General features: G+C 60.9%; 1 protein-coding gene across 2 annotated transcripts in view; it reads right to left on the reverse strand.

The window, feature by feature from the left end:
• LOC117647080 (protein slit) overlaps nt 1-10,973 on the reverse strand; it is a 120,537-nt gene extending 109,564 nt beyond the window's left edge. For both annotated transcript variants that reach the window (XM_034388589.1, XM_034388588.1), the window contains exon 1: nt 10,386-10,973. In XM_034388589.1, coding sequence (XP_034244480.1) covers nt 10,386-10,639 — 254 coding nt within the window. In that variant the 5' untranslated portion in view covers nt 10,640-10,973. The remainder of the gene's footprint in view (nt 1-10,385) is intronic.
• Between the last annotated feature and the right edge of the window lie 1,038 nt (nt 10,974-12,011).

Below are 12,011 nucleotides of genomic sequence, written 5' to 3' on the forward strand. Positions count from 1 at the left end.
CCGGAACCAGGACCTCGTCGCGTCCGCGGAGAAAGAGCCCAGAGCCGAGGCCGAGGGTCGGCCAGAACGGGCAAGAATGAAGGGTCAACCGCCGCTCGGCCCGGACCCTCCCCCTCCCCTCCCCTTTCCCGGCCCTTCGCTCGCATTCCGAGCGTCTTTCCGCCCGAAACAAAACAGTCGATAAATAATGCATTATCCGTTCGGAACTCCTTCGACAGGCGGGCGGGCGGGCAAGGCAGCTCAGGTGCGAGCTGTCGCCGGTCACCGGGTCAGCGAGGGAGGATGAGCGAAAGGTCAGGGAGGGCAAAGAGAAAGAGGAGGAAAAAGAGGAAGAAGAAAAGGGAGAGGAGCGAAAAGAAGAGGAAGAAGAAGAAGATGAAGAAGAGTAGGAGGAAGAGGAAGAATATGAGAGGAAGTGCAGAAGAAAAAGGAAGAGTAGAGAAAAACTAAGACGAAAGAGGAACTGACACAGTGGCAAAGGATGAGCTACACAAAAGAAGCCTACGAAAAGGTAGGCCATGAGGAAAGCGAGAGGGAAGGGGAAAGAGGCAGGAGAAATAGCAAGTGAATGAGAAAGAAAGAGGAGCAGAGACAAATTTGGCACTGCACCGCATGTTGCAGGGGACAAAGGCGGAAGCGCGGCGACTTCGCACCGTAACAAGAGAGTGAGCGCGGCGGCCAAAGCCACAGCGAATTAGGCCGGGGCGGCTAGGCTGGGCCGGACTCGGACCTCGGCTCGGGCCGTCGGAGGGTGCGAATTGGACGTCCCGGGGCCGCACAGTGGGCCAGAAGACCGGCGGAGGCGGTCGAAACTTTAAACGCGTTTTGAGCTCCAGAGTCGCTAAATAGGACTCGAACCGAACGTGTGACCCCACCGATGGATTCGTCGTTTCGAGAGCAATCCATTGGTGGGGTCACACGTTCGGTTCGAGTCCTATTTAGTAAATCTAGCACCGGAAACTCATCCGGAATTTTGTCCGCCTCCGCCGGTCTTCTGGCCCACTGTGGGCACTGGGGGCGTCCTGGGGGCGTCCTGGGGGCGGGCATCAACAAGCAAGGCGTCACGGTGGACGTCCGGGACACGGACGGGACTGGACAGGACCGCGGGGCACTATGGACAGGCAGTGGCACCCCGCAATCAGGCGGCCAATATCCCCCGTACGAGCCGAGCCGAGCCGAGCCGAGCCGAGCCGGGCCGGGACGTGGAGGCGGGCGAGGCGGTCGCCGTCGCCGACTTGCGCTGCCGGGCGTGAAACATCCCGGATGGGACGGCTCCGTCGCCCCGTCTCTCTCGCACTCGCGGGCCGCCGCGCAGGGGTAGTAGGGGTGCGAGAGAGACGGAGCGGCGGGGGCGGCCAAGGGATGACGAAGGGACGGCTACGCAGTGCCACGCACCAGCGCACCGCGCTAGTTGGCCTCCACCAGGACCAGGGCGGCCAGCGGCCCGGAGGGGCTCGGCGCAAAGCCCCAAGCCCGGCCCGGCCGGCCTGTCACCGGTTCGACACCCCGTCGCCCCGACGGCGTGAAAGGGGCCTGGGGTGGGGCCGGGGCGCGATACGACGTCGAGCGGGGAAAAATAAAAAAGAAATAACCACAAAAATGAAAATAAATTCAGTGTGCCGCGGCAAGAGCGGAACAAGTGACAGGCGGTGATGTCCAACGGGCGATCCCCGCGCGCGTTCGCCCGTCCAACGCCGCGACGCACCACGCCACGCCACGCCACGCCACGCCACGCCGCGGCGCTGAAAAGCAGCTTAGCGTCGCAGCGCGCGGCCCCTCCGATTGGTCGAGGCACATGTGGGGGCCGCGCGCCGCGCGAGGCATAACAGGTGACATCTGACAGCCGCGGGATGCTGGACAGGGGGAGCAGGGGAGGGGAGGGGAGGGGAGGGGGAGGGGAGGGGAGGGGAGGGGAAGAGAAGGGAGGGGAGGGGGTGCCGGTTCGGTGCATGCCGCGGACGGACGGGACCCACAAATCTCCTCTCCTCCGAGGGGGCGGCGTGACATGACCCAAACACGCCAACAATTGAAAATATGCGCTCTGCCTCTCCGTGCGTTGGAGAAAGGGGGCGGTCCGGGGCGAGAGAGAGATAGAGAGAGAGAGAGAGAGAGAGAGAGAGAGAGAGAGAGAGAGAGAGAGCAAAAGTCCAAGGGGGAGAGAGAGGGCAAAAACATATGCGAATGTTCAGGAGGGTGAACGGGCTAGGGCAGCGGTTCTCAACCTTTCTCGGCTCGCGACCCCAAATTTGGAGCCAAAAATTTCCGCGACCCCCAGGAAAAGTTTCACGACCCCACGGGACCCCTCCTTTAGCATGCCACTGCGTCTGATCCGAGGCGGGCATTTTGCTCCCTCAACGGGCAATTGGTCTTTGGACTTTCCTTTAGCATGCCTCTGTTACGGAGTGCGATTATCAGTCTTAGTTTGGGGGCAGTATTGTCTCAAAGTTGGCCAAAACGCTCAGAAATGTCTTTGAAAAATCATGTTTTGGGTCGATTTTAAGCAGCCACTGCGTCTGATCCGAGCCGGGCATTTTGCTCCCTCAACGGGCAATTGTTCTTTGGACCTTCCTTTAGCATGCCTCTGTTACGGAATGCGATTATCAGTCTTAGTTTGGGAGCAGTATTGTCTCAAAGTTGGCCAAAACAGTCACAACGGTTTTTCAAAGACATTTCTGAGCGTTTCGGCCAACTTTGAGACAATACTGCTCCCAAACTAAGACCGATAATCACACTCCGTAACAAAAGCATGCTAAAGGAAGGTCCAAAGACCAATTGCCCGTTGAAGGAGGACGAAATACCGCCTCGGGTCAGACGCAGTGGCTGCTTAAAATCGGCCCAAAACACGATCTTTCAAAGACATTTCTGACCGTTTTGGTAAACTTTGAGACAATACTGCTCCCAAACTAAGACTGATAATCACACTCCGTAACAAAGGCATGCTAAAGGAAGGTTCAAAGACCAATTGCCCGTTGAGGGAGCAAAATGCCCGCCTCGGATCAGACGCAGTGGCTGCTTAAAATCGGCCCAAAACACGACCCCAGCTACCTCGCCGCGACCCCTTAAAATTTTTTCGCGACCCCACTTGGGGTCGCGACCTTAAGGTTGAGAACCACTGGGCTAGGGCCAGGGGGGTGAGCAAGCGGGTTGGCGGGGGGAGGGGGGGAAGGGGGGTCAAAATGTAAACACAGAGAGGAACAAAGTTCCAAAAGAAAACAACAGACGAGCGCGGAAATAAAAGAAGTAAGCACACGGGCGGCGCCGGGCGCGAGGGCAAAAGTATACGGAGCGGACACTGTTAATCTCAATGTCGCACTGCTAATTGGTGCCGCACGCACACACACGCGCACACACACACACACACACACACACACACACACACGACTCGGAGCGCGCGATATGGGACTCTCAGGAGCGCAGCCACCCGTTAGATTCATCAAACCTGCAGGTTGCCTCAAAGGCCGCCAGTCCCAACGGCTTAAAAAGGCTCCCGGGACTGGGAGGCTTTCCGCGCCACACTGCCATAGAGGCCTCGCTTCGCTTGCTCTAGCGTCGCTCTAGCGTCGCTCTAGCGGCCTGCAGACTGATTCCGACCCCCCTCTTTTTTTTCAAAATTTCTGCTCACACCACTGCCACGATTTTACTTAACACTTTTACTAGGAAGCTTGTATCACCGTACGTAATCGTTTTCTGAGGAGGGTAACAGAGACGCTAAATCTCGCTAAATGCTGCGACAGTGCATCCAACTGCGCGCCACCTGCGTGCTGCAACGCTGCAACTGCAGGCCCTGCGGGCCCCCCGCTCCAGGCCCGTAAACTCCAGCCGAGCCTCTGGCGGGACTCTTTTCCCTCCGCTCCCTTGCTCATCAACGAGACCACCAGCAGACTGAAGCCGAGAGTCGTTTTCGTCGCTCTGTCCCTCTCGCACTCGTGGGGCGTCCCGTAAGGGTGCGAGAGAGACAGAGCGACGAGAGCGACTCTCGGAATGAGTCTGCAGCGCGCACGCCGAGCGCACGACGCTCCGGGCCGATTGAGGCGCCGTGGCAGTGGCGTGGCAGCGCGTCGCTAGCGAGGAGCAGGCCGGCAATCTAGCGGCATTTATGGACGCTTTTACGAAAAGAAAACGGACATAAACCGGCGGCAATTGCTGGAGCCTCGGCCTGGCTTGGCTCGGCCGATCGGCTCCGCCAACAATGGCGGCCAAGATACGAGCTCAACCGGTTCTCTATCGTAAAGGCCCTCTTCGCCGTCTTCGCCTTCATGACCCGGGTGCCAATTGCACTAAACCCGAACTGGAGGGCCTCGGTGGCCAAACCAGCTCTCGGAACGAGGAATCCATTGGTGAGGTCACACGCTCAGTTCGAGTCCCATTTAGCGACTCTGGAGCTCAAAACGCGTCTAGGGTTTTGGCCGCCTCCACCAGTCTTCTGGCCCACTGTGGGCCGTCGGCCTCGTCGGCCTCGTCGTCGGCGAGCTTCTCCAGCGACCCGGCGATCCAGCGCGGCGGGGCCGGGCGGGGCCGGGCGGGGCAGGGGACATCATCTAAATCAGTTTACGACGGGGACCTCGCCGCGCCACGCAGGACCCCGACACATGTAGTGGGCCACTCCGCCGTGATAGTCCGCCCGATAACAGGCCGTCCGGCCGTCCACGCACGGAGGCGACACGACGACAGGTTGCCGAACCGGGGTTCCGTAACCGAGAAACCGAGACACAGAGAGAGAGAGAGAGAGAGAGAGAGAGAGAGAGAGAGAGAGAGAGAGAGAGAGAGAGAGAGAGAGAGAAAGAGATTAAAAGAAACCCGAATGGGTGTGCTTGTACACTTGTGCACCTAAATCGTGGGTATGGCACGTGTAACACGCTGACGGTGTTTAGTGAAAAATTGTTAAAAATTTAGAGTCGTTTTCTTCGCTCTGTCTCTCTCGCACTCACGAGGGGTGCCATATAGGTGCGAGAGAGACAGAGCGACGAAAACGAAATCACGGAATCAGTGATTCAATTTTTCACAAGCGCATTCTGTTCATCGTTTCCGCCGCATGACCACCGTCACCACACGCGAAGCCGGCCAAGTGGTACCGCCACACAAAAGAGGTACAAAACGCTCCGCTCCGCACCGCGGGCCGCGCCGCTCGCCGCTTCCAGTGCGTCAGCGCGACCCACCAAATTGTTTGGCGGTTGTCTGTGTCGGACAACGAGCGGCTCGCCTCGCCGCCGCGCCGCCCTCGTCACCTCACGGTCCCTGAGCACCCCACGGACCCCGCGCCGCGCCGCCACCCACGCCACCCACGCCACGCACGCAGCAAAACCAGAAAAAAGAGAATTTTCTAATTTTGTTTTAATTTTGTTTCCTGTGTATTTTTTTTATTTTTCATATTTTTTTTACATTAGGAAAAGGAAGGATTAGAGATGAAAAAGGCTGCCCCCCCCCACACACACACACGAGAGGCGGCACAACACAGCGGCCTCGAGCAAACGACGCCTGCCCCGCCAATAAGGCGAGGAATCGATACGCGCCGTGCCTACACTTTATAGGAGCACTTTGCAAATAAATTCGCCGCGGATTTATTGTGTTACTACAGGCTGCCGGGCCTTGAGTTACCACCAGCAGCAGCAGGGTCCCCGCCACGCCGCCAGGAGGGTCCACACACCAGGGGCAACGCACGAAAACTCCGCGAGGGGGCCTCGGCACCACTTGCAAGAGGAGAGGACCGCGACGAAAAGGAGCAAGAGTACGTCACCCAGATCGAATAAAGCAGTTAGATTTCCTCTCACTAAAAAATTAGCGATTGTCATCATCGGGTGACAAAATAAGACAAGTCGATGTTCGTTTCTTGGTGGTTTCTTTGCCAATTGGGTTTGGCTCTCTGCTTCAGGATGTCACCAACCACCGATTTTCCAAGGGCTCCTCCCAGCACCAGGACCACGGCGACCAAGGCGACCGAGGACAACGGCGTGGTGACGAGGACGATGAAGGAAACGGACACGGTGAAGGCGCCGCCACAACACAGACGGTGCTAAAGCGGGCCCCGCCACGCCCTGCCACGCCCCGCCACGCCCCGCCCCGCCCCGCCACGCCCCGCCACGCCCCGCCACGCCCCGCCACGCGCCCCGCCACGCCCCGCCACGCCCCGCCACGCCCCCGCCACACCGCCCGCGCCACGCCCCGCCACGCCCCGCCACGCCCCGCCACGCCCCGCCACGCCCAATAGTACGTGTGCGGAATAACGCACCACACTACTTGCGGCAACTCCCCCAGCACCTGTCCGCGGCAACGCGCCGCTGCAGGGCAAGGGCTTGCTCTAGGAGGGCCTGCCTGCTCAGAGGGCCTAATTCAGTCGACGGGGCCACTCCGTCACTCCGTCACTCCGTCACTCCGTCACTCCGTCACTCCGTCAGCGCGGATCAATCCTTCCACTCCTCCGCCGCCGTCATCGTCCTGGCCGCCGCGTCTTCCTGCCGCGTCGTGCGTATGCTGGGCGGGGCGGGGCGGGGCGGGGCGCGTTTAAGACCTATTGTCCCTTAATTAGGCGGCGCGCACACATTGTGGGTCTGGAAGCACGCAGCCGCGCTTGCCATAGTGCCGGGGCAGACAGGCCAACCGGGGCGTCCACCGGGTCAATGCGGTGTAGTGGGCCGAGGGGCCGAGGGGCGGAAGGGGGCGCCACACATCTGCACATCATTAGCCACAGGGCCTGCCAATGGCTAGCCCCCCCCCAGCAGGACTCCTACACTCGACGCGACGCAAGCAAAAACACGGGGAAGTGCCCTGCCCGCCGGAGGAGGCGGCGCCGAAAAAAAGCGTCACGCGAGGTCGAACGGAGCGGGTTTTGATCGCTACTCCCCTCTCCCCCCACTGTAAATTCAATTTCGACAACTCCGCCACACAAGTAGCGCGGCAGCAGCCAGGGCGTTGGGGAGACGCGCGGGTAGGGAGGGGAGTGAGGGGGAAGGGGGGAGGCGCACTAGCGACACCAAGCCAGCACTTTTATTTTATCTTTTCTGCTGCCGAAGTCCCTCACCGAGTCCCTCACCGAGCCCCTCACCGAGTCCCTCACCGAGTCCCTCACGGAGCCCCTTCGCGTCGCCAAAGTCAATACGCATAAGACGCGGCGCGGGCGTGTTGGCCCACAGGATCGGGGATGGGCGGCGAGGGTCCGCCGTGCCGTGCTGTGCGCTGCGTCGCGCTGCAGTGTGGCGGTGCCGCGGTGCCGCGGGGGCCAAATTTATGAGGTACACCGACGGGCGGGGCGAACGGCCGCCAGCGTCCATTTCGGCCACGGCGCGCGCGTTTTGCTCTTCGAACCCCCGTACCTCGAACCCTCGAACCTCGAAACCTTCAACTTGCAACGTCGAACCTTGATCCCCCTGAACCCTTGAAGCGCCGAACCTCGAATTCTTGAACCATTGAACCTCGGACCTCGAACCCTCGAACCCTAACCCTCAAAACCTCAAACCATGAAAACGCCTGTAAGTAAGCTTATAGGCAAAAACACCAGTAATCTTGCACATTCTGACACATTCCCGGAATCGTTGCACACAAAACTTTACAGTCCATCACCCCTCGGCCAAAGTCCTTCCAAAAAATGGACCAGGCGGCTGTGTGAGCTGCGTCAACACCCCCTCCCCTTCCCCTCCTCCTCTCACCCCGATATTTTCAGCGGGAATTAAAACGCTTATCTGCATGCAAATTGGGTGGACATTAAAACGAGTGCCGCGAATTCAGTTTCAGCGACCTTTCGGAAAAAACCCTGTGAGGTGGGTACTCCTCACTTCCCTTTCTCCCCCTTCTCCCTTCCGCATCAGGCTGCTTCCGAGAGTCTTGCGAGGTGCGGCCGCAAACTTCTGCCGCGGCCGCAATTGGTCGGTCAAATCGCGGTCAGTGACGGCGGTGGCTGCCAGCCTCGTCGCCAGTTGACGCACAAAGGGTCCATGTGCAGGGGCGGATCCAGGAACGTAAGCCTTTCCCTTCACATAGAACATACACATAGACGCACATGCACATGCATGCATGCATGCACACAAACACACACACCGCGCGCGCGCGCGCGCGCGCACACACACACACCACACACACACACACACACACACACACACACACACGGCGTCTTCGGCCATCCGGGGCGAAATTGAACCGCTCGGCTGCACCACGGCGATGCGGCCCTACATGGCGGTGGCAGCAGACTGACTCAGAGCGAGTCGTTCTGTCCTCGCCCTGTCTGTCTCTCTCGCACTCAGGGAGCGTCCGGCACAGGTGCGAGAGCGACAGAGCGACGGAAAGGACTCTCGGAATCGGTCTGCCGTGCCGGCGGAGCACGTCGCCAAGGGAGTGACCCACGTGGGTGTCCGTCGTGGTCCGTCCCACTGCAGGCGTGCTGCAGGCCGGCTGGGCTGGCTGCACTCGGCCGGACCGAAGCCGGGGGACGCCTTCCCCGCCGCGCCCCGCCGTCCGCCACGCGGCCAAGTTCAGAGACCTCCCCGCCGCTCGGCCGCTCGGCCGCTGCGCTGCACCGCGACGCCCGTGGCGTCGCTCTGTCTCTCTCGCACTCGTGGGCCGTCCCCTGTGGGTGCGAGGGAGACTCTCGGAATCAGTGTGCTGGCCCCGGCGGCACCGCGCTGCGCCGAGCATGGCCGTGGCTGAGCCCTCGCGGACGGCGGCGAGCACGGCACCCCGCCGGCCCTACGCAGCACACTCATTCCGACGGCCGTTTGCGTCTCTCTCGCACTCACGGGGCGTCCCGTGTGGGTGCGAGAGAGACAGAGCGACGAAAACGACTCTCGGAATCGGTGTGCTGCAGCGGCCGCGGCGCGCCGGCTGAATCGGACTGCCGGATTAGCGCGCGGCCGAACATTTCAAATGCGCGCCCCGTCCCGCCGCGCACAGTGGGCCAGAAGACCGGTGCAGGCGGCCCGGAGTCTGTTGCTGCTGTTGCTCGTCTAGATCCGGCGATCGGGTATCGGGCCGGTCGCACGGATATCGCACCGACGGGTCGCACAGTGCCAGCAGGTAAGTCCGGTTCGACACCGCAGTGATCTGGACGGTCTGGACTTGCCCTGGCACTCCAAGAGTCGTCCAAGAGGTCGCGGGTTCGAGACCCGGCCGCGGCCACGAAAAGGGGGCGTTGTTCACGGCGGCCGCCCCTCGTGCCGCCCAGCCAAGTTGCCGCGCCTCATTTCCTCCGAGTGTGAAGGAGGTGACACGCAGACGAGAGCCTGTCCGCCTCCTTCGGGGCCTCCAGGACCTCATTGATCACTCGGAGGGCCGCGCCGCCGGCAGCAGCCCGGCAGCAGCCCGGCAGCAGCCGCCCCCGGTACGAGTAGATTGCGGTCGCGGCGGACTCATCGTTTTCGTCGCTCTGTCTCACTCGCACTCATGGGGCGCCCGTGTAGGTGCGAGAGAGACAGAGCGACGGAAGCGACTCTCGGAATCGGCCTGCGGAGGAAAGCCGGTGGCGTGGTCGGGTGTCGCTTCCGAGTCCAGTCCGGGCGGGCAGCCATGCGCGGCGTATGCCGGGCGGCGCGGCCGGGACTTGAGTTACAGTGTCACCGTGCCTCCGGTGTGCCGGGCGTGCCGCCGTCGGCGTGCCGGCAAGAGGAGGCCTTGCTTAGCCTTGCCCGGCCTAGCCGCCGCAGCACGCCGATTTGCGGAACTGCCTCCGAATTGCTCTGCAGACTGATTCCGAGAGTCGTTGTCGTTGCTCTGTCTCTCTCGCGCCAAAGCGGGGCGCCCCACGGGTGCGATAGAGACAGAGCGACGAAAACGACTCTCGGAATGAGTCCGCTGGACGCCGGAGTCGCAGTCCGACCGACTCAATTATTACCGACGCCCCGTGACGAGGGCCACCAGCCGGCTGATTGCTCCGTCGCTCTGTCTCTCTCGCACCTACACTGGACGCCTCGAGTTCGACAGAGACAGAGCGACGAGGCGATCCTAAGGAATGGTGCGACAGCGTCACCTCTAGTCCCGGCCCGGCGGGTCGCAGAAGTCGCCGTCCAAGTTTTGAGGGGCCGGGGGCTTTGTCTTGCTCTTGCGATGCAAGCAGACGGCTTCTCAACACAGACCGACCTGCTTCTGCTTCGTCGCCCCGCCCGTCCGTCTGTCGCCCGTCTCGCAGCGAGAGAGACAGAACGACGGGAGCGCTGTCCGCCCCCCACCAGCCGAGCGATGCCGAGTTGAACTGTCGCTCTGTCTCTCCCGCGCTCACGCGGTGCTGCGTCGCGGTGCGAGAGAGGCAGAAAGCATCGTTTCGGCACCGGCCTGCTGGAGGTTGAGGTTCGTATCTGACCTTTGCTGACGCATGAACGGTTCGGCCATTCTCACCGGCCGGAGTCTGCAGCGACACTGCAGACGGCTTCCCCCTCCCCTCCCCTCTCACCCCGACTGGTACTCACAGTCGTTCGATGTTGGTGGGCAGGTTGGTGGGAACGTGCGCCAGTCCTCGGCGGGAGCAGTCCACGGCCGGGCCGGAGCAGGTGCACGGCCGGGGGCAGCGCGGGTCGCCGGCGGGCCTGGGCTCGGCGAGGATGAGGTGGCCGCCGACCTGGTTGGCCGACAGCACGTCCCCGACGACGCTGGCGCCGCCAGCCCGGGCGCCGAGGGGCGCGGCCACGCCGACCAGCAGCAGGCACAAGGCGAAGGCCGTCATGCTGGTGGTCCTGGGGCGGCACGCGGTTCGAGTCGCTCAGTCGCGAGAGTACGAGTCAGTCCAGTCTAGGCCGTCTGGCTTGCCGTCTGGTCGACGTCTAGTCCGTCACCCGGGCCGGGGTCGCCCGCAGGAAGAGCCCGACATCATCCGCCACGCCCATGGCGCGGGCCGGCAAGGTCCGAAGGAAGGTAATCCAAAGGGTATCCGCTGCACTGGCACAAAGCACTGGGCGATCACCGCCACCACAACCACGAGCGCGTGTCGAGACTCGCGTCGGCCGGCCGGCAGCAAGCGCGGGCAGAGGAACGGAGCGGCGCGACCTCTTCGCGGCGAAGTCGGGCGGACACTGAGGCGTGGTGGGGGCGAGTCAAATGGGACGCGGGAGCTGTTTCGGCCGGCAGCCGCCAGAGGTGCCACCGTCTGGGTTGCCTGGAGTCGGGCCCGCAACGCGCGGGCAATGACCATCCCGGCGCGATGAATGAATGAATGAATGAATGAATGAATGAATGAATGAATGAATGAATGAATGAATGAATGAATGAATGAATGAATGAAATGAATGAAATACTTCTCCGTCGAGCTAAGGTGTTCTAAAGGAAGGCCCAAAGAGTACCCACCCGTTGAGGGAGAACGATTGGCCGCCTTAGATTAGACGCAGTGGCTGCCTAAAGTCAGGCCAAACGACGATTTCTACACATTTGTTACCGTTTCGACAAACTTTGCTGCAATACCGCTCCCAAACTAAGGTGGCCAATCGCACTCCGTAACAAAGGTGTTCTAAAGGAAGGCCCAAAGAGTACCACCCGTTGAGGGAGAACGATTGGCCGCCTTAGATTAGACGCAGTGGCTGCCTAAAGTCAGGCCAAACGACGATTTCTACACATTTGTTACCGTTTCGACAAACTTTGCTGCAATACCGCTCCCAAACTAAGGTGGCCAATCGCACTCCGTAACAAAGGTGTTCTAAAGGAAGGCCCAAAGAGTACCCACCCGTTGAGGGAGAACGATTGGCCGCCTTAGATTAGACGCAGTGGCTGCCTAAAGTCAGGCCAAACGACGATTTCTACACATTTGTTACCGTTTCGACAAACTTTGCTGCAATACCGCTCCCAAACTAAGGTGGCCAATCGCACTCCGTAACAAAGGTGTTCTAAAGGAAGGCCCAAAGAGTAACCACCCGTTGAGGGAGAACGATTGGCCGCCTTAGATTAGACGCAGTGGCTGCCTAAAGTCAGGCCAAACGACGATTTCTACACATTTGTTACCGTTTCGACAAACTTTGCTGCAATACCGCTCCCAAACTAAGGTGGCCAATCGCACTCCGTAACAAAGGTGTTCTAAAGGAAGGCCCAAAGAGAAACCCACCCGTTGA

This window comes from Thrips palmi, unplaced genomic scaffold (assembly GCF_012932325.1).
Source record: "Thrips palmi isolate BJ-2018 unplaced genomic scaffold, TpBJ-2018v1 HiC_scaffold_2, whole genome shotgun sequence".
Taxonomy (NCBI): Eukaryota; Metazoa; Arthropoda; class Insecta; order Thysanoptera; family Thripidae; genus Thrips; species Thrips palmi.